We start from the raw sequence: 22,289 nt of genomic DNA, 5'->3' as shown, positions 1-22,289 counted from the left end.
TTATTTCAGTATAATAGCAAAATATCATAATAATATAATAACCCCATTCTAAATATAAATATTATTCAAAAAAATTACATTTTATACCATACACCAATCTAATTACTATTCTACCTTAAAATATATCCCACAAATCTATTTTAAATTAAATTAAAAAAATATTTATAATAATTTCATAAAAAATAAAAATTCATCTTTTTCATTCACTTTATATTACATCAAAAATAATTATCACCCTTATTCTAGAATACAAGTAAATATAAAAATAAAAATTTTATTTTAAAAATAACAAAGAAGAATACTTATTCTAAAATTCACTTTATTTCTTTAGTAAACTATACCAAACCACTTCATTTTCATGCCTTCACATAAACCAGAAGCCTTCTCCAGCCACGTCCTTCCTTACCCTCTTTCCTTTGTGTACTTAACTTCCCTGCTTCGTCTCCCCCTCATGGGAAGTGGATTTGTATATTTGATGAAGTCCTAGGACAGACAGATTCATAATTACTTTCTGTCAAGAACTTTTAAAACGTAAGAGATTTTTATATTTCTCGCATTGCAAGGTAGTTACAACAACAAAAATAATTTGGTCACTGTACAAGAGTTGATAGATTGGCTGACTGATCAGTGGAAATCGGGTTGGCCAGTGGATGTAAGACATCGGTGCCACATTCTGCTGTTAGGGTCGACAAATCTTGGAGATGTAATGACCTCTGGAATGGGAAGATAGACATAGTGGGTGTTGCAGATGCCCGTTGTGATGCCACTGAATCCAGCAAATGCACCGTGAACCTGCACATATCATGATATTGTTTTCAGCTTCTGCTCAACGCATGGACACAGAAAAATGCAGCTGTGTGCATCGAACATAACTAAAAGACTACTTTTCCAGCATGGCTTCTTCCAGCTTTAAGCAATAAAATCCAGATTCAAATAGACAAATACATGTTTGAAGAGATTATTTGTAGAAAAAGGTAGAAACAGAGAACAAATTCATATATATCATGTCAGCTTCCTCTTTCTTCGATGCATCCAATCAAAGAGTGACTGATGCCTCATGCTGCACAGTTCTCTAAAGGAGGAAAGGTACATGGGTTCACAAATAAGTAGGCCATGATAGCAATAAAATAAATGGCTAGGGACAAACTTCCTATCATGCACTTGCATATTGATTCTTTCTTTTGGAAGAAGAATACAGACATTGGAGGCATGTCAGGTGAAGAGTGATTCTTACAGCATTCTGTCCAAGTACAGTGCAGAGGATCGCATCTGATGCATTGGCACAACAAGCTCGGATCATGTAAGTTGGATCAATATATTTCACATCCACTGGAACATTAATATCCCTGAAATGCTGTTTAATCTGTAAAGAGATATGCCCAGTGTCACCACCATATGGCCAGGAAATTCCAAGTCACTTATAAGATGGTTAATACTTAATAGCTCAAAGGAATGCAGCAGGGAAAATGGGTCTGCAGTGTCCAAAGATGAAATTTTATATAAAATTTTCATAGATATATCAGTAATTAGATACAAATGCTATTATGGAAGCTGGGAGGACTTTAAGGGGAGCTTTAGATATTAAATACACACATTAAAACATTCGTGTCAAATAATAGCTTTTTTATTGATATTTACTTCCAGATTGTCCTCATCTCACCCTCGTAATGTCTTGGATATGAAAATAACTCCCTAAATTGAAGGTGTAATCTTTCTCCATTTTCTAGACTCTTTAACCTCATAGAGGCACTTTTCTTTTGCATGAATAAAACATGCAACAGTGAAGACAACTCCACCTGCCAACTGGCTTGAAATCTAATAACAAAATTCTCAATCGTCACTTATAAACTTAATAACAAGTGATCAACAAGTAAGCCTTGGTGAGGGGAAACAACAATAATATGCCACGCTTAAAAATGGACTCGTGTTGAGATCAACAACTAATAAGAAGAATAATCATGTTTTACTTCCCTAGCTAGAAACTCATGAAGAAAGTGTTTTTACTTGCACACCACTCTACTACTGTTAAGCATGTATACAAAGTTACAAACTTCTTTTCAACCAAATGCCTTCAAAGATCTTTTATTAGAAGGATACAAGAGTTTAATGAGACGCACACCTTCTGTTGAATGTGGACACCAATATCATTAAGTACCACATTTCCTGATGCATCTGTCGTATTTGACTTTGGCAATAAATCCTGAAAAGAAATATCCACAAGAGGAAGAAAAAAAAGAAGAAATCATATATTTATGATACATGCAAACATTCTTGTGCATATGAAATTCAAGAAATCAAACAGTCATATAACATCGCTTACTCACTTGTCCTGCACCTTCAGCAACACATATCAAAGCAAATCCTTTAGATTCCAACAAATTCTCAAGGTGCCTTAAGACACCATATGTTCCATCCAATGTGAAAGGTACCTTGAATTGAATATTATGCAATTATCTGCAAATGAAGATAGAAAGTTCTAGAAATTCCATGAAAATACAAGTCTACAAACCTCAGGTATGAGACAAACGTCTATCTGCCCACTGGAAAGTGACGCATGCATGGTTATGAAGCCACTGCTTCTTCCCATCAGTTTCACCAATCCAATGCCATGATATGCACTATGTGCCTAAATGTAATAGAAAAGGGATGATACAAAATCCAAAGCACCAGAATTTAAATAATATTCCACTTCCCAATTCGCACCCCTTCCCCCTTTCTAAGTCAATTGGTAAACTGAGAGACACTCTAAGGGCAGATAGCAGTAACTTACCTCTATATATGCAGAATTGATTGCTCGTTGAGCTTCTTCTACAGCAGTATCAAAGCCAAATGTCTTATCCATCAGAAGTATGTCATTGTCAATTGTTTTTGGAACAGCCACTATTGACACTTTCATTCTTCTCTTGCGACACTACATGCGTTAACAGTCAGATATGAGCATAACACCGACATCAAGATCAAATATTGTTTAATGGTGACTGCACTAATGTCTAGATGTCATAAAAAATCAGAAATTAAAAGAACAACAGAATTGTAGCGTTGAACTAGAGATGGAGCTAATGATTGTTGACTGTAGGTAATTACTTATGGCAAATTCAGTATACTCAGAGAAAAGTCTGTCAAAAATGCAAAAGAAAAAAATGAATAAGTACCTCATTGTGTACAGTATTTACCTCTAAATGCAAACACCATAGTCTAGATATCATTAAGAACAACAAAAAAGGGAAAAAGAAAACTTTTGTCCAATAAGTTGAGCAACTGATTGTTGACTATAACCTTATAATATAACCTTTAAATGATCCGTGAAAGATAATACCTATGAGATATTATAAATTGAGTGTAATCAGCTTAAACTTTAAATGTATGAGACGAAATGATATCCTAAAAAATACAAAATGATAGATAAGAATACCTCATTATGTATAGCATTTGCCCCTGCATGTGTACCATTTCCGCCAAGTATGAAAAGCATATTAATTCCCCTAGCCTAATAAAAAAATCAACCCACAAAAGATGACTTTAACCAGTAAAAGCTCAAAATCTTGCATGTCAAGCAGTGGGTCAATGAAAGTACCTGAATGCTATCTACAATGTCACTAGTGCTGGCCCCTCCACGAGAAACTCCTAGCAGACTTCCACCAGCAAGATTTATGGTTTCAACAACTTGACGTGAAAGCTTGGAATATGGCACCAAAGAAGACAATGTTGAGAATGATTGAACATAATGCAAAACCATGAGCACTGTAGAGTTTATAAGGAGATTGTCCTCACCGGTATTTCTTCCAAACTTTTTTCGAAAAATCCATGATAGCCAAAAGGGATGCCAACAATTTTCTTAACTCCATAGATTTCAAGGGTGAATACTATCTGCAAGCCCAAAAACAAGACACTTCTCACAATGATTTGTGATCTAAAAGAAGTGCCATTTAGCTAAATAAGTCAACCAATCAACTATTTTCACCAAAGATGTCACCAGATAATTTGACAGCCAGGCAGAAGCTATAGGAGAAAATAAATCATGGTTTATTTCTAATAAAAGAAACATATCTAGACAAGCCAAGTTATCTACACGGCTATTTTAACAGCATTGGCCAAAACAATGTGCCAAAACCAGCTACCAATTTCTTTAAAAACAATATCATTGTTTTCATTGGTATAAAAGTTTTCTTATAATATCTCTTTTCCACTTGAAAGACATACTTACAGGAAATCTATAATTCTTTGGTAACTGTGGTGCTTTAATACATATCTTTGGTAATGTTTGAAGCCCGAAGGCTACTAATTATGTGCAGGAGTACATATTGAAGTTCTCTGTGTTTCTGCAAACTTGCTTGCTTCCAGGTAATAAAGATCAAAACGAGATGCCAAAGAAACTCAACTTTGATTATTAACTCCACATCAAAGTATCAACTATTAGATAACCCATATCTAGTACTTCATGATAAATGTAGCACAGGATAAACAATATACAGCGCTCCATGTCCTGTTGCATCCTGAATCATAGGTTCCATGAAACAAGTTCCTTTTGTCACCAACAGCTCTCATACACCAAAAGTTTATAGGAACTAGAAATTTTGGCACTTCAGCATTCAAAAATTTTGGCATAGAGCAGATCACAAGATCCATCCAAATAAAGAATCAACCAGCATGATCTATTGTCCATGTTTGTAACAGTAGAACAGGCATCAAATCCTATTAAATATCAAAACTGGAAATGTGTGATTAGATTAAGATATCAACTGAATATTGCTAAGAGACACCACCAACCTGCCTAATGACATCGTTCAGACCAGGACATAGCCCTCCACAAGTAACAATTGCAGCTTTTACTTCGTCAGGTTCATAATATATTTGCTCACGTGGCCCTGCACGATGCACCCTATGGAAAGATCATTATAAGTAATTTTTGAAGATAATAGCAACATGGTTAATACCATTTATCAGTGTTTCACACTAATTACTAATTGTCTTGAAGGGCTTTGACTAAAGATGTATAAAGCAAGGGACTCCAGAGAGAAAGTAAATATATGCTGATCATATAGGAAGACAAAATAAACCAAGCATGCAGGAAGGTGTTAAACATTCACCGGATTTCAAGAGCAAACAGCTCACATGCTATGTCTAAAATGTTACAATGTGCTAATAATCATACCATTGCTCCACCCAGCTACAATCAGGATCAATGCAGTCAGCTCCAGCAGAAGTAGGCGAAGAGAACTTTATCACCTGAAAGAAACAGAACCTTATAGTGTCAGCTATTCATCGAAGAAAAGATGCAATAGTGTAATACAGTAATGTACTAATGTGTCATTTGAAGTTTAAAAGGTATAGATAGCCCGTTTTCTTTTACCAGTTTAAGATTTGAATGGCAACTACAATATTGTGCATGTGGCATAAAACTCCAAAAATATATATCTAAAAATAAACAAAGAAACAACTTGGTCAATCAAGAAGTCAAAAGCATCAAATTGCACACAATTTATCATCAATCAGGCTAACAAATATGCTGTCACCACAGTGAACTATATGATACAGGTGTGAGGATATCTGTCAAATGTAACCATATCTGAATGAGCTAGAGTAGCAACACATTTTCTCTGTCACATAGATAGACTGTGAAGTTAAAATAAGTCATCAAGGGCTAATCCATTTAATTTCTAAACCTGAGCAAAATACCATAACATCTCAATCGGCAATATTTTAGTATTAATTGCCTACCCGTGAATTTACTTGGCTTATCAAGTATTTACATCAACAAAACTATTTAGTGTAGAAAAAGGAATACAATATTGTTGGACGTTGTAAAAAGCCCATGATTGCCTGATGCTTATAAAATGCTGGCTCATAAAAATCACCAAGTAAAAGAGTTAAATTCAGCAATGATATGTTGAGATGGGCATGCAACAGAACCGTGAGGTACAAGCAATTAGCCGCAGGAATTATATTATTGATAACTAAAGTGATCAAGAACTTTGTGAGATAGTTTGGACTGCTATAATGGAATATGAGAAATCCCCGATAAAAATAGGTTTCTCAAGTATGTCACAGAAGATCTGTGAAGAGTGGAAACCTAAGGAATGTGGATGAAAGATGTCAAGAGGATTGGAAATACTTGCTGAACAATTAAACATGAACTTGAGCTGCAAAAGTTAGAACAAGGTTTGATGGTGTGAACATTTCTTTATAAAACAAATGCAATTTATGATGCTAAAAATGGCAACAAACAAGGGTCATATATTCGTTTTATATAGTTAGAAAACTTCAATCTTGATAACTTTATCACTCTTAGAAATGCAAAATAGGAGTTTAATTGATATATAGTTGACTGGTGTAGTAGACTATACTACTACAGTCAATGTTCAAAATGCCAACAAGACCAAACCTTCAGTAGTGCCCTATCATCATTATTCACATAGCTGTTCCACGCATCCACTGGTGCACCATAAGAATCTCCTCGAAGAATTCTATCAGAAAGGAAAATAATGTCTCCCATCAGACTAAAATGACATTACCGTTAAATAACATTCATACTAACATATGTAACAAGTAAGCAATTAAGTAATGATTGAATACAACAACTGAGAGAAACATTATTTAGCTTGGAGGGAAAAGTGAATGGAGAAAGAAAAGCTGGAGAAGAGGATCAAAGCACCTGCTTTTCTTGAGAGAAAACGTAGTTGGCATTGGCTTCACATCAAGAATATCTTTAAGATGCGGCAAATTAAAGCGCATATCCCAATCTTTCTCGACGTGTTGTTTCCAATTCGGATCTTTAAAGTTTATCTCTGTCTTTGTAGCACCAGCTCTTACATCCATTGTGAAGGATAGATTTCTATTCATCCTCTCAGATTCTGTAGGTCTGGCACAAATGAAACCATATAGAGACGACTCCCTAGTATAATGCAAGCCATGTTGTGCACCTATGAAACTAACACCATTGGTTGGAGAAGCAAAGGCCATCACTCAAAGAATAGAATAGCTTCGCAAAGATGGTAGAACAACCCAAGATCATCAACCTGCACAACAGAAAATAAAAAGTAGAAGTTATAGATGCAGAACCTAAGGGAGTAAGGAACTAAGGGTTACAGCACAAACATAAAAGGCCCAAAATAGTTTCCATAGAATCACCGATCCAGGAACCACTATCTTTCTCCTGAATTTCGAGCCTTAATGAGTTCATAGTGAATTAACCCTTCTTACTTCAGAAAATTGATTTTGATCATTTAGAATCTCTATATCTAGATGCATATCTTAGTGAATCAATTAATGCTTCTTACATTAGAAAATTGATTTTGATCATTTATTTGCAACGGCAGTAAAAATTAACTCTGAAAGACAGTGAGATATCTACCAAATTCAAAAAACTTAGTGAATGAATTAAACCCTTCTTACTTCAGCAATTTAATTTGGATGGATTACTAGCAAATAAGTAATATAAATTAACTTTGTGGGACAGCAAGATATTCATCAATTACAAAAGTATCATGAATGTTTAATTCAGTATCTATTCCAAGATAGATATATATAGATCTTTCTCCATTACTTTAATCAACTTTGTCTCAACTTTTCCTACTTCCACATTTCCATAAGAAAACCTATCTGTTGAATCATACTCTAGGAAATTTAGAACTCAATGATGTTCTTGATTAGTAAGGTTCTCTTACATTTACATATCCTATTAGAACATTTTCATTACATTGTTTCCATGTCATCCACATGCACCTTGTCCAGTGCACATCTCAGATACCGAAGAACTCACGAGACTGACCATACCGCACGTGGATTCAATATGTAGTATGCTACAGATATAGTTCAATTCCCCCAAGTTTCCAGACGACATCCATCATCTCGGTCACAACAGTTATACTAGCAGCTCAGTTAAATGTCCGACTAAGATCGTGTACAAGAACGCCATTTCGTCCACAAAGATCGTCAAAGCAACGCATCACGTCGTCCAAGAACAGACTAATTCCAAGTATAACACCGCATTTGGACTCAAGAAGTAATATGCTACCGATATTGTCAAAATCCCATAAGATCCGAGTAAGCTCACGTATAAGAACGTCATCTACAAACCGATCGCCCAACCGACGCACCGCATCGTCCAAGAAACGATAGATTCCAAGAAACCAAAAGAAGAGGAAAGCTCTAGCGAGTTCTCTATCAAAGAAGAATTTCGTATTGACGATATCTTGATGAGATCGAGAAGAATACCTTGGATCAATGTGAGGAGAAAATTAGTCGGGTTTCTTGACGATTCCTTCTCTCCCGCTCGCTCCAGCTTCCACTGGCGCGAGTGGCGGGCTCGACGGAGGAAAAGAGGAAGAGGCTGGTTAAGGTGGACGATGGCGCGGTCGGGTTCTCTCGGATGTCGAACGCGCTTGTTTACTTGCAACCAATATGGCTAAGTAGGTCGGTTCGATGCTAATATAGATTATTATTTTTTTAATTTAAAGGAAACTAATATATAGTTATGCTATCAGAAAATTTTCAAATCTAAATAAAAATAATTCAAAAATTATAATTCCTATTAATATATTATTTAGATTATTATAATTATCATTAGATTCATTATCAAAATCTAGCTGTGGATCTATTTTTTGGTGATCTAAAATAAAAATACGATAAGAATGGATTGCATTTATTCAATACTCCTTTGAGAGGTTGAAAGTCTGAATACCTGCCAGTAATTCATAGCTTAAATATCAGACAACAATGGCTGAGAACAAACTCGTAAATATCTCGGCAAAAAATAAGTTTTCAGTAAGCACAGTGAAAATTCATTAAGAAACTTCTAGATTATGGACCCCCAATAATTCATATCAATTGGTACGATTGTATCTACCCGGACTTTCCCTGTATCCTATGTCAAAGTAGATCGTGTATGTGACTCTCAATTATTTTATCCTTTCAAACTGCAACGTAGTGTGTGAAATTATTATGAGAAATAATTCTAACTCCCTCGATTACTTATTTACACACACTACTTAATCATTTTATACATATAAATTTTATAAACTATATGAAACCCCTCAAATTTCTCATTTGTTGGTTTTTCGTTACGTATTTTATTTATAATATCACGTGACTCGTATGAGTAAATCTTTTAATTTTTATCTAAAATTTTTTCAAAAAAAAAGAAAAAGAAATAATAATATAGAGAGGTGTTTTCATCTTTTTCATATTTTATTATGTCAACGATGTCACAATTTGTAATATTTTTAAGAGGGCTATAAATATATAATTTTAAAAATAAAAATAGAATTAGGTTGGAATATCTAAATAAAATTATTTCAAATAACCATTTGAAGGCCTGCTTTTTTTTTTTATTAAAAGAGCTGAAAAACTCAGTTAATGATTATGTCACGGGGCCAAACATTTCCCAATTTATTCAACTCTAGAATTTTTACTAATTTAGAGAGTGAGCTATTTGACCTAACCCACTGGTTTTCTACAGTCGACCTCCTATCTATATTGGCTAGCTAATCAGCTGCCTGTTATCTTCCCAGTAAGTATGCTTAAATAAAATTTTAAATAAACCAGACGATATTGACACACACCTATGGGATATCCCTCTCAGCCTCCAAGGACAGCTGCCCTCCCCTCGGACAACTTTAATTAAGTTTAAGTTTAGCGTCTGATTTCACAATCACTTGTTCCCATTTTTTATGAATTACTTTTAAACTCTGCAACAAAGCCCATATCTAACAGTAGCTCACAGAGTCTCCCCTTGTCGGGCGTGCCCAATTCATACGCAGGACGCAAGGAACATCACAAGGACGCAATTTATTGTCACTATGCGCTTCATTCAACGCGTTTTATATCCATCCACCAATCAAGCATCAATCATTTGACATCCAACGGCCCTGATCTATTCCCCCATCGGCAAGCACATTAATTGTAAACAACCGGATCCTGTAACCATCATCCATTCATCCGAGAGGACCGAGATCGCACCCCTACTCACTCTCCACTGCTACTTTCCCACTCTCTTCGCCACCACCGCTGCCGAGAGAGAGAAACAGAACACCACTCTCAGTATGGCGATCGATACCGCAAACTGACAGCGATCGCCAGATCCGCTGCTGGGTCCCTGAACAGCATACACCCAGATCAATGGCGGGAGGCCGCCCGTTCCGCCCGATGGGCGGCATCCGCGCCTTTTTCACCTACCGCGTCTTCATCTCCGCCTCCTTCACACTCCTCTCCCTCGCCGCGCTCTCCGCTCTCCTCTCCTCCTCCAACTCCGATTCGTCATCTTCCTCCGCCGCCTCCTTCGCCGCAGCCGCCGTCCGCCGCCGCACCTACCTTTCAGCCCTCGAGTCCGACCCCCTTCGCACCCGCCTTGACCTGATCCGCCGCCAGGCCGCCGACCATGCCGCGCTCGTCGCCGCGTACGCCGCCTTCGCCCGCCGCCAGAAGCTTGACGCCTCCCGCCAGCTCACCGTCTTCGAGGACCTCTCTGCCTCCCTCTCCTCTCTCGCCTCCCGCCTCGACTCGCTCTCGTCCGACGAGGACTCCCTCCGCCCCATTGAGAAGGAGACCAAGGACCGCGTCAAGTTCGCGCGGCAGCTCGTGGCCGAGTCCAAGGAGTCCTTCGACACCCAGCTCAAGATCCAGAAGCTTCGCGACACCATCTTCGCTGTGCACGAGCAGCTCCACCGCGCCAAGAAGCTTCGGGATCTTTCGGGTCGCATCGCCGCCGGATCCACCCCCAAGAGCCTTCATTGCCTGGCCATGCGCTTAATGGAGGACCACATCGCTCACCCGGAATCCTACCGTCCCCCCTCTTTCCCCGCCGCCGAATTCTCCAACCCTGACCTCTTCCACTATGCCATCTTTTCCGACAACATCATCGCCGTCTCTGTAGTCATCAACTCCGCGATCAAGAATGCCGCCGAGCCGTGGAAACACGTCTTCCATGTCATCACCGACCCGATGTACCTTTCGGCAATGCAGGTTTGGTTCACAAAGCGGCCGCCAACGGCCGGAGCGCACGTGGAGGTTAGATCAGTTGCAGAATTCGGGTTCTTGAATTCTTCCTACTCACCGGTGGTGCGGCAGATCGAGGAAGGAAAGAGGGATGTGGCGCTGCTGGAGCATCTCAGGTTTTACTTGCCCGAGATTTTTCCGAAGCTGAGGAGGATAGTGTTCTTGGAGGATGATGTGGTGGTGCAGAAGGATTTGGCGCCGCTGTGGAGGGTGGATCTGGATGAGAGGGTGAATGGGGCAGTGGAGACATGCTTTGGGGGATTCAGGAGATACCGGAGGTACCTTAATTTCTCGCATCCAGCAGTGAAAGAGCAGTTCAATCCACGGGCGTGTGCTTGGGCATATGGGGTGAATGTGTTCGATCTCGATGCTTGGAGGACCGCACAGTGCACAGAACAATTCCACCGGTACCAGAGCTTGGTGAGTGTCCGTCTTCTAAGTGCATATGATTTCTTAAAGTCCAATGATTTCCAAAACTCTAACTGAGCCTGCTGCATTTGTATCAATTTTGTTTGCTCCATAGATTCCTATAGGTTTCTGTTACAATAGTTCTCACTGGCTGAATCTTAAGCCTTTATATCTTAAAGTTGTTTTATTCTACTACCAGTAGCTGCTTACTAATCTGTACAGATAAAATATTGTTGCACTAACTGAGCTATTTGTGGCAGTCTTTAACCTACTTTTTTTCTGTCTTTAAATGTTATGGTACTTGTCGTGGTTGAAGCTCCTGTTTCCTTGTTATCGTGAGCACAAGCCCTATAATCCTAATTTCTTCACTCATAGCTCTTTCATACCAGGCTATACATACTTTAGCCTTGATTCCATATAAAATTAGTTAGTTTTGTTGATCCTACTCTTGATCTTGTAATCCATAGATCTTGTTTAAGTCAAAAATTTGCAGTACATGAGGTCATCATGGTCTACCAGCACGTGGCACGGGGCGTGTTGGTTGACACTTGCCATCCGGCGGCGTACCAGCACGTGGCACGAGAGGTGTCGCACGACACCCTTCCTAATAACTTTGCCGCTTGCCATCAACCTCGTTGCCGAGCAACCCTTCGCCGCCCGAGCTCGTGTCGGGTGCCCTAACCCAAGGGAGGAGGAAGAAAGAGAGGGGGGGAGGGTTATCGATTAAAATTTTAAGTTGCGGATCCGAATCTAGCAGCGATTGGCAAGGAAAACATTTTCAAATGCTGCTTCCTATACAACGGATTAAAATCTGAGACTTTTTCTCTCAAAACTTCTTGATTGGCAAGGAAAACATCTCATTCTATTTATTGTAACAAACATGTACAGAAACAGAAATACCCAATAAGTCAACAGCACAAACAACAAAAGGTGCAGAGATTTCCAAATTGGATAGCACCCATCTTATTAAGTAAATTAAATTGAAAGGATTGTGGGTTCAACTTCCACTACTTAGTTGTTACCATGTATCCACCTAGCCCATTTTTTCTGACTGTACTTTCAAGATCTTCACTTTCTTATTGTACCTCTCACAATTTGTCCTGTAAAGTCCATGCTACGTTTTGGCACTTGGCACATAGAAGTATTTATTATGTTCTCTTTTTGTTCCTTGTTATTTTTCTTATATATTACCATATTTGTGTTAGTGATACTTTACCTTAGCAGAGCTCACACCAATTTGACGCCTTATCTTTGCTGTTGTCTTGGCAGAATGCGGATGGATTGTTATGGAACCCAGGATCTGTGCTTCCAGCAGGACTGATTTCATTTTATACAACTACAAAACCACTAGACAAGTCATGGCATGTGATGGGGCTTGGTTACAACCCAAGTATTAGCCCGGAGGAGATTCGCAATGCTGCTGTCATACATTTCAATGGGAACATGAAGCCATGGCTTGATGTTGCTATGAACCAATATAAGCACCTGTGGACAAAGTACGTGGATACTGAAATGGAGTTCCTGCCACTTTGCAATTTTGGACTTTAAACCAGACAAATTGTCTGCGTGAGGTCGCTCAACCAGGTCCCTGCCCATGTGGTATCTGTAGTTGAAGTTTCTGGGCAAAAGCAACCTGCCATATTGTTTTCTGTGATGATAGAGATGCCTTTCTCCATATTGCATTCTGTTAGCAGGCCTTCAATATATATTTAGTCCTTGGAGTGCTTTTGTGTAGCTAAGCTGTACTGGATTGCTTTAATATATAAGGGAACAAAGTGCATATTCCTTGCAGTTACTTTTTTCTATTCTGGTGGAAAATCTACTCCTAGCTAACTATTAATGATATCCTTTTCTTTACTCCTTCCTCCATATTTTGCTACAGGACTATGCTTATGTAGATAACACTGAAAATTGGATACATTTAGCTATTTATGTTGTTGATTACAGGGAGAAAGATATCTGCATTTTTTCAGTTGCACTCTTTAGCCAAACATGAGTGACCCATGGTCAGTATCCTTGCTTCTATCAGACTCGGAGGCAACAGAAACAATTCGACAAGGTTGCCCTATTCATCATTCATATCTAATTGAGATGTGGAACTGTGTGATTTTTGTAGTATCATTACTTTATGTAACATAGCTTTTATCACCTTGTACAAGTAGTGGTGAAAATAGTCCATTTAACATGGACCTTGATTTGAACCTTCACATACATCAATTAACAGGTTCACTTTTGAAGAAAATTTTCACTCTGGGGCAGTCTCATGAGGGACGCCATTTGGTGGTTACTTTAGGACAGAAGGAAGAGAAAAGCCCTCCTGTCATAGGTTTTGCTTTTGTTCTTAGAGAAGTACTGTTAGCGTTCATGAAGCTTGAAAGGTTGAACTGTGTGAAGCTCCTTGTCATTTTTTTATTTCCTCCTGTTTGTGTTTTGTGCCAGTCTGCTAGTTCACCTCTCACAAGGTAATCTTGTCCTTTTATCTTTCATATGAAACATAATGGATAGGATCTCAGGCCTAAAATATTCATTTGGAAATACAGTTCAAAAGGTCTGCTGCACGCCTGTACTTTCAAAGTTCTCATTGACTATTTAACACCATTGTTAATATAGGTTCTAGGACTACGAAGAATATAATTTTATGCTTGACCTTTTCAGGTATTTTGATCATCTCTTGGTGTCCAATCTCTCAGAACTGTCATGATATATCGGATGAAGCTCCATCTGCAAACTGGTAAGAGCACAATTCATATCCCAGAGTTGCAATTAATGCTGAAGAGAGGAATTTCACTTTATCACACCAATATAACTATGGCTGTGCAAGTAAGTATTTAAATCAGCTATCATCTGACTAGGATCTTAATTCTGTTGTTTTCAGACAGGTAAGATTTTGATCCCTTCATCATTATATAGAACATGCTAACCATCAAAATGCTGGCACCGGAAGGCCACCTTATTATTTTTCCTTGACCAATTGTCGCATTTCACTACCTGGAAAACAAGGCCAAAGAGGAAAAATATTCTGACGATAGGATCTGACTGTTAATGCATTATTTTGATATTCTTTTTTCTGGCCGAAAAGGTGACCTGTGAGCTTTTTAATGATAACGAACAATTTCTACTATTTCTTATCGTAATCCTCAATATTGTTTGTCAACCTACACTGTTATTGTTTATCTACGGTTAAGATTTAACACCTCTACCCTTTCTCTTAAGAAAAAGATTTACCACCTCTTTTTTATAACTCAAATGAGTTTACAATGTGTGGTAAACTTTGATAGACCAAGATATATGTTTTGTATTTCAGAGCACTTGATATTCGTTACTCAATCAAGTAATCCTTCTTCTTCTTCTCCTTCTATTTTGTACTTCTATTGATCTGCATTAATGACCCACTAGAGAGTAAAAGTGTTATCTGCTCTCTTTTTTCACTCTGGTTCAGGTGATCCTTCCAGCATAGACCGACTAGTAGAAGCCTTCTCTCATGCCTCAATGTCAAGTTTTTCTCTACCCAAGTGGTAAGATGATGACTAACCATTCCAGCTCGTATATGTCATATATATACTTATATTGAACCGTGGAATTGAATGCTTGCGCAATGTTGCTCTTTGAGCCCTAGAAAATGGCTAGTATTGTGACTAAGAAATATCTGGTTTAATGTTTGCTTCTGCCTTCTCCTGATCAATAAGTCAGCCATCTTCCAAGTAATAGAAATTGTCCTGTACGTGACATGATTTTTCACTAATACAAAAACTATTCAGCAATTGTGCTGAAATGCTGAATTGGAAATGCCATTGCAAATATGGTAGCAATTTTGATCTCCTTATTGTGTATATAAATGGCAGAGATAACTTACAAATTTCCCACTCGGCAATTTCACACTACTCTGCTTACAGAACTATGTTAGAACTTAGAACATACACAATCATGTTATATAGACAATTCCTATGCTAATCTATTCTTTTACTGGCCTTGCTTCAAGACTACCATTCTTTCTCTTTTTCAGGGAGTATGGCATGTATGTTCCAAGAATTCTGTCCCAAACAACAAAGAATGGCTGTGAGAAGTTGTATTTGCCACCATAAAGCTGGTGATGGACATCATGATAAGCACTGTTGTTGTTGAAGAACACATGGAGAGGATTGCCAGGAAGCCAGAGGCCGCAATGGTCATCAACTGTCTTAATGGTCGCGAATGAGAAGAAGAAAATCGCCGTCCGAGGGGTCATGCCGGAGATCAGAAAAGATAAGGCACCACCAACAGTGTCAAGAAGCAGGCCTTCCAGTGGATGGTTGTATAGAGCTCCATATGCAAAGGGCACAACAAGGCTGTGATGCTTAGAGTGGATATGCCTGTACAAGAACTTGTTCGTGTGCATGTATCTATGAATGAAGTACTGCCATGTATCCAGGACGAACATCGCAAGAACAAACTGAATCACCAACAACAACAAGGAAGGCTGCGAGGCTCGATTAATCTCTTCATCTTTGCTGACCACCTGCATATGCTCAGGAATTCAGTAAGGAAACTAATGCATGTCAATGAAACTACCGTTCTTGTTTTACCTTGAATAGGATGATGGCGACGACAATCTGAAATGCTTGTTGGATTAGAACACCTTTGACGACGGTTCCTTTCGATACTAAATTCTTGGCTTCCTCCTCCTTCCTCGAGTGCAACCTGTACTTCTCCAATGATCCTAGCAGCACATAAATTCCAGAGTACAGCCAGTACACCAAGACAGGCACAAAAGTTCCCAGCATCTCATCTGATATCTTGTAACCCATTTCTTCTCCCTTCAGTATTCTTCTTTTTCGATATATTTAGCTATATATAGAGCAGGGAAAAACTTTTCTTCTGAGTTCTTAGCTGCAATTGATCTGTCAAAGCAACGAATAGCTGCTCTCTTTTTTTTCTTTTTTTTCTCCCACAAAGAACTTGACTTTTATTGGTGCAGGGATAATGGAGAGCACATGAGGTGAGGAGATGCAATATTCTGTCAATAACTAGGTGCTGTCTCAATGCATGCACATGGATTTGACTGGGGAAACCAACTGGAACTCTTAACTGAAGTCTATGGACTCATGATCCTGTGGGCAGACCCAGCCATCTGATGGGCATTGTGAACTGGAAGGTCAACTCTATGTGGCACAGAGGAAGATGCCTGCCTGATGGTCAAGGTATCGAAGACATCATCATGCTGACATCTTACAACTCAATCAATGTGCTTAAATGTTGTTTCGTTTTCTTCACCTGATCCTCATAGAAAACTATGCCAATGTTATCCCCTGTTTTGTTTACCGGAGGGGATCAATTGATCAAACGCCTGCGTAGTTTGTGGAATCCTCGTGTTTCCAATCTCTCAAACAATTTCTTTTGTGAGACGTCTCAGGTGATTATTTGTGGCCTTTATATATATATATATTGATGCTGTGTGTTAACTGTGGATTTTGAATTCTAATCCAAAATCCAAAATTTAACGCATATCAAATAAACATGTCGCATGGCCTAGACCTATCACTAATTAAAACTTAAAAGCACTTGGTGCTTTAACAACGATAGTTTTGTGGTTAATTAGCTACGTGTTCGTACGCCATAAATGAGAATTGCAGTTGTTAATCAATTCTTCCGTTGCTAATAACACCAAAAAGTATAGGTATTATGCTCTCTGTCACATATTTAATTTGATCCTTCAAACCATTGAGCAGAACTAATCCAGGAAAAAAGAAAAGATCTCCAGTGCATTTGCAAATTAGATTCCAAGTCCAATAAACATTTTCTGATTAACGTCCAATATTTTGGAATTCCGTATTTCAACATCTCATTTTCTTGTCCTTAATTGACCCTAACATTTTCAAGCGAAACAACCCAATAAATAATTTATTAGAATTTTATATTATTTTAAGGGTTAAATGTATTTTACTCTTTTATACTTACTTATGCCTAAAATTTCTCATGTACTTTAAAAGATATCAAATTAATTCGTGTACTTATCGTTAAAGTAAAATTATTTTTTTATTAGACTTAATTGAACAATATCAAAATAATCAAAATGCTCATTTGTTTGTCGGAGAAGATATGTAAATTTTAATATAGTACTATAAAATTATTAAAATAATTATAGTACTTTGTTAACTTAACAATAAAACTAGCAGTTTTATTTTAGTCATAAGTCATAGAACTAACTTAGAAAATAATTAAAGTAGAGGGGTGAAATATATTTAACTTTTTTTAAAAAAAACCTAAATTATCTTTTAGTGAGACATGGTATGGTAATTAATTAGATCTAAGAAGAAATCTTTGATTTTGTGAAATGAGCTAAAGTGGGATAGGACTTTAAAAAAGTGAATCATTTAATCAGTAGAGTTTGATAAAGTTAATAGTAGTTAACTAAAGTAACAATATAGTGTTAAAGAGAAAATAATAAAATATTTTCATTTATTTTTAATAGATTGTCCTATGCTACAAGTTGCATATAAACACTATGATAAAAGTCTATCAAATAAATATTAATCCCAATATTTAGGATGGATAAAGATTTCAACTCATAATCTCTGTCGGTGCTACTGTCGGATACGACATCTCGGCCGTCTTTTAATAATTCTGTTTGCTTTGTTAATCTCGCTAAATTCTCCATTAATTGCGTAAACTTTAGGTGGTTACGATAAATATAAATAAAGCCGGCATTTCTCAGGGTCATAATTATACGCTGTTCATCCATGCATGCATGTTCCTCTTTGCCTCACCGCCCTCTCCCTGTTCATGTCCTTTATTCTTATTTTTATCCTTTATTAGGTCCCAATCCTTCCTACAATTTAATGAAATAATAATACACTATTAATTTTCTTAACGGCTCCAACATACGATCCAACTGTTCAACCGTAAACTTTAGGTTGCTGCAACAAATTAATTTGCCTATTTCTCAACAAAAAAAAATGTCAAAAGGCAATTTATGTTAGAAATTGTTTAATAATGCACAGGGTGAAATGTAATATCTAACTAGTTAGGATAATTCTCTTTTCGTCCCATGAATTATCACTCGTTCTTACGATTATATGAACATTTTTTTTTTATACATAATGACCCCTTGGTGTAGAAAATAGTCGGTACCTTAATTTTTTTCATTAGGAGTTATTATATACGAAAAAATAATAATTTAGGAGGTCATTAATTTGTCTATTTCTCAACAACAATAAAATTGCTAAAAGAAAATTTATATTAGAAATTAGTCAATAATGCATGGGGTGAAATGTAATATCTCATTCGAGATGATTCATTTTTCACCTCATGAACTATCACACTTTCTCACAAAAAATTATCTCAACAAGTTTTTTTTGGATATATAATGACCCTTTTAACTATTAGAAGTATCTCACTTAACCCTTTCCGTTAGGGAGTCATTAAATACAAAATAAACTAGGAGGGTCGTTATATACCCAAAAAAGTACAATAGTCATGGGTAAAAAATATTTGAAAAGAGAATTATCTCGTCTCATTTTGTAAATTATTTTTCTACTATAATTAGTTGCACACTCGATGGAGACAGGCTTTTATAGTTTAATAGTATCTTATTTCTTTATATATATAATTTTGTATAATCAATGTATAATTTGTTATAATAAAATACACATAATTCTTATATACGTTACTTATTAAAGTTTATTCTTAAAATTAAAAAAAAAATAAGATTAAATGATAAAAGCCCTCAAAATTAGGAGACGTGATGGGCAAGTGTTTGGTAGCATAAAGTTAGCTAAAATGAAGATGAAGTGGTCCTGGTAGACCCACAAAGGATGCATGCCCGCATGCATGCAATTGCTAGGTCCTATCTCAACTGTTTCAAGCTAACTTAGAGGCAATTTAATTAGTTGCCAGCTAGCACAATATCAATAACCGAACAAGACCATCCATTGACCTACCCATTCATTATAAAATTAGTTTAGGTTCTATATATATATATATATATATTTCATCCTAATTTCTAACAAACTTAAAAAGATAACTTTTCTTGTCTTATATATATATATATATATATTTTTTTTTTTGGGGTCAATTTTTATATAAAATAAGTCACGTGATTTTATTATCTTCTGCATATTTTCTAAGTAAAATTTTTAGTATAATAAGTATACTCATTTATAGGTATTAACCAACTATAAATTTTTACATAAATTTATTACGACCAAACAACAAAATGTGAATAAAGTTAGAGACATAACTAATTTATATTTAAAATAAGTATATAAAGTTATTCTTAAAAAAATTTATACGTGAACCGAAGGAGGCATAACAGTGTTAATAACTTGCACTAATGGCTTCTGAGTTTGTTTGTGCGAAAATTCTCCCGTGTTTTTAGCGTGTCAAGTGAAAGAGAATGAATGTGGGTTAGTGTGTACAGAATTTGGAAAACTTTAGGTCAGTCACAGATATCTCAAACACATTCTAAGCCATCGTGACTGGAAACCGCACTGCATTTATATGGTCACGAACTCACAATGACTTATTCATGTGAAAGAAGTACAGAGAATTGTACATGGAACTGTAACTGGCTAACAGCAACATTAATTGTAATAAATTCGCAAATTAGGTCGGCCGATAAAGAACTAATTAAAACCATTTACACCTCTCTCTCTCTCCTCTTTCTTTCTTTCTTTTTTGTTGTTGTCACAATTACCTTTATTTCTTTATTTATTTATTTATTTTCACTCCTATTGGACTAAAAGAACTACCACTGTGACAAATTAAGCTAGTCTTTTTGCAGGCCTTGCTTCGAGACCACCACCATGCCTCTTCTCGAGCTTGTAAGGCATATGAGTCCCAAGGATCTTATCCCACGTGACGAAGAACGGCTGCGAGAAGTTATACTTGCTGCCGTGGAGTTGGTGATGGATGTCGTGGTACGCGGTGTTATTCCAGAATAAGGAGTGGAATAAGTTGCCGGGGAGCCAGAGGCCGCAGTGGTCGTCGATGCCTTTGATGGTCGAGAAGGAGAAGAAGAAGATAGAGGTCCGCGGCGTCATGCCGGACGCCGCGAAAGCAAGGGCTCCGCCGAGAGTGTCGAGGAGGAACCCCTCGATGGGGTGGTTGTATTGGCTGCCGAAGGCGTACGGGACGACGAGGCGGTGGTGCCATGAATGGATCCGGCGATATAAGTACTTGTTGGTGTGCATGTACCTATGCCAGAAATATTGCCACGTATCTATCACAAACATTGCCACCAAGACTTGTTTTGCTATCACGACGAAGGGCGTAGTATGACCACCACTCGTACTACTAGTGCTAGTGTCATTATCTCTCGTCATCTATGTACGAAGAAGATTAGCGTAAGAATTGGAAGAGAGCGAACATAAGAATAAGAAAAAGATTGCAAGAATTTAAAACAATGTTTTGAATGCTTACCCTGAAGACCAAGAAGGCGACTGCAGCCTGAACCAGTTGCTGGAGGAGAACAACAATGGCGACGTGGCGTTTGGAAACTAAGTTCTTGAGGTCTTCATCCTTCCGCGAGTGTAATCGGTACCTGTCGAGGGATCCAAGCATCATGTACAAGCCTGAGTAGAGCCAGTAGACTAGAATGGGAGTCACAATGCCCAGAGCTTCATCAGAAGGGAGATGAACCATTTCGATTACTTTCACACACAAAGGGAGAGAGAGAGAGAGAGAGAGAGAGAGAGAGAGAGAGATTGCGAGTGATGGGTTAATTAGTTGAGGAGGATATACTTTTGGAGCTTAGTGGATTGATTTATATATAGAATGCAAAATGACACCAGGAATAATTAAGTATATCACTTTTTGAACCTAATATAGTTTGCCTTATCACCGGTGAGCCTATAGAATTAACTCTAAGGGAATTTATATTTGTAACTCTTAGATTTTTCATCCAAACTAAAAGATACAAATGATCAAGCTACCTCTATCATTATTTAGCAAATTGCTAAATAACAAAAGTTCCTCTACTATCTTCAAATCAGACCTTATTTATTGTAGGAATAAATTAATAATTATAACTTAGTTTTTAATTCATAAGGAAGTTTAAAAAAATATATTGCACTAAGTTGGAAGTCAGTGAAACTATAGATAGTTAAACTATAACTTACCCTTAACTTTAAATCATTGAGAGTAGAAGTGCATTTGTTGAAGTAGGACAAATTGCTAGACTCCAATTGCTCTCAAGGAGTACATCTATACATACAACTTAATTCATCTACTCTTGGTGCCCCCTGCATGGTATGGTTTCTCTGAAAAACAATAGTAAAAGAAAAGGAACAGAAATGGATCAGTTGATGGTGATCTGATTGGATGTTGCAGGAATTTGACCTCTTTGATCAATTTTTAAATGTGAAGAAATTGATATGGTAGATTTTTTTTTTAATAAAAAAAAAGAGAGAACTTTTATTAAATCACATGATCATTGATGGTGCATTGGACCAACGAGAGCACACAGCCGACAGGATGAAAGAAACAGCATCCAAACACTACACTGACAGGTTAACCACCCAAACTACTTCTATCATCTATACATCCCGTAAGAATACAAAAAGACCAAGAGATAAAATCATGATGATGAAAATATAAGTACGCCCACCGTGGGGCTCGAACCCACGACCACAAGGTTAAGAGCCTTGCGCTCTACCAACTGAGCTAGACGGGCCTTTTTATAAATTAAAACCATGTATTTCTCATGAACAATACGTTGAATACAATTTAGTCTTTCGGGCAACGGTGACATATATATATATATATATATATACCGAGATTTAGCTCTACGTTGTCTAGCTTTATGGGTTAATATAAATCTCGAGGCGAAGAAATTAATGTGAAGAAAGAAATTTGCTTGGGTAATCAATCCGACGAAACGCCTTCATAGTTCATACTTGCTTATTAAGCATACT

The 22,289-nt window shown here is 37.3% G+C and overlaps 4 protein-coding genes and 1 non-coding gene across 6 annotated transcripts; 1 reads left to right on the top strand and 4 right to left on the bottom strand.

Moving 5' to 3' along the window:
• Window positions 1-193: 193 nt before the first annotated feature.
• Window positions 194-8,383, bottom strand: LOC140776906 (ATP-dependent 6-phosphofructokinase 5, chloroplastic-like). 2 transcript variants are annotated; one of them, XM_073120738.1, is made up of 15 exons: window positions 8,215-8,383; window positions 6,653-7,016; window positions 6,383-6,464; window positions 5,153-5,226; window positions 4,768-4,879; window positions 3,772-3,867; window positions 3,575-3,676; window positions 3,413-3,487; window positions 2,771-2,911; window positions 2,510-2,626; window positions 2,325-2,429; window positions 2,120-2,200; window positions 1,235-1,363; window positions 600-792; window positions 194-483 (listed from the first exon to the last, which is right to left on the bottom strand). In XM_073120738.1, exons 2-14 carry the CDS (start codon window positions 6,958-6,960, stop codon window positions 625-627), a joined length of 1,590 nt encoding a protein of 529 aa, XP_072976839.1. In that variant the 5' UTR covers window positions 6,961-7,016; window positions 8,215-8,383; the 3' UTR covers window positions 194-483; window positions 600-624. The 2 variants fall into 2 exon arrangements, with proteins under 2 accessions (XP_072976839.1, XP_072976838.1); XM_073120737.1 differs by lacking the exon at window positions 194-483 and having other exon boundaries at window positions 505-792.
• Window positions 8,384-9,912: 1,529 nt separating this feature from the next.
• LOC140778037 (probable galacturonosyltransferase 9) lies at window positions 9,913-13,195 on the top strand. Its single transcript, XM_073122556.1, has 2 exons — window positions 9,913-11,412; window positions 12,670-13,195. The coding sequence occupies exons 1-2, from the start codon at window positions 10,117-10,119 to the stop codon at window positions 12,946-12,948; spliced, it is 1,575 nt and encodes a 524-aa protein (XP_072978657.1). The 5' UTR covers window positions 9,913-10,116; the 3' UTR covers window positions 12,949-13,195.
• A 1,731-nt stretch (window positions 13,196-14,926) lies between these two features.
• On the bottom strand, window positions 14,927-16,361 carry LOC140778038 (sphinganine C4-monooxygenase 2-like). The gene is made up of 2 exons (XM_073122557.1): window positions 15,963-16,361; window positions 14,927-15,895 (listed from the first exon to the last, which is right to left on the bottom strand). Exons 1-2 carry the CDS (start codon window positions 16,182-16,184, stop codon window positions 15,353-15,355), a joined length of 765 nt encoding a protein of 254 aa, XP_072978658.1. The 5' UTR covers window positions 16,185-16,361; the 3' UTR covers window positions 14,927-15,352.
• A 3,576-nt stretch (window positions 16,362-19,937) lies between these two features.
• On the bottom strand, window positions 19,938-21,120 carry LOC140778828 (sphinganine C4-monooxygenase 1-like). Its single transcript, XM_073123700.1, has 2 exons — window positions 20,797-21,120; window positions 19,938-20,699 (listed from the first exon to the last, which is right to left on the bottom strand). Exons 1-2 carry the CDS (start codon window positions 21,016-21,018, stop codon window positions 20,139-20,141), a joined length of 783 nt encoding a protein of 260 aa, XP_072979801.1. The 5' UTR covers window positions 21,019-21,120; the 3' UTR covers window positions 19,938-20,138.
• Window positions 21,121-21,975: 855 nt separating this feature from the next.
• TRNAK-CUU (transfer RNA lysine (anticodon CUU)) lies at window positions 21,976-22,048 on the bottom strand. The gene has a single exon. It is a non-coding gene; the product is annotated as a tRNA-Lys (tRNA).
• Window positions 22,049-22,289: the final 241 nt, after the last annotated feature.

This window comes from Typha angustifolia, chromosome 15 (genome assembly GCF_048772165.1).
Source record: "Typha angustifolia cultivar Huaian chromosome 15, ASM4877216v1, whole genome shotgun sequence".
In the NCBI taxonomy this organism is placed as follows: Eukaryota; Viridiplantae; Streptophyta; class Magnoliopsida; order Poales; family Typhaceae; genus Typha; species Typha angustifolia.
The sequence above is the reverse complement of the archived record's forward strand: the minus strand, read 5'-3'. Positions and strand labels throughout refer to the sequence as shown.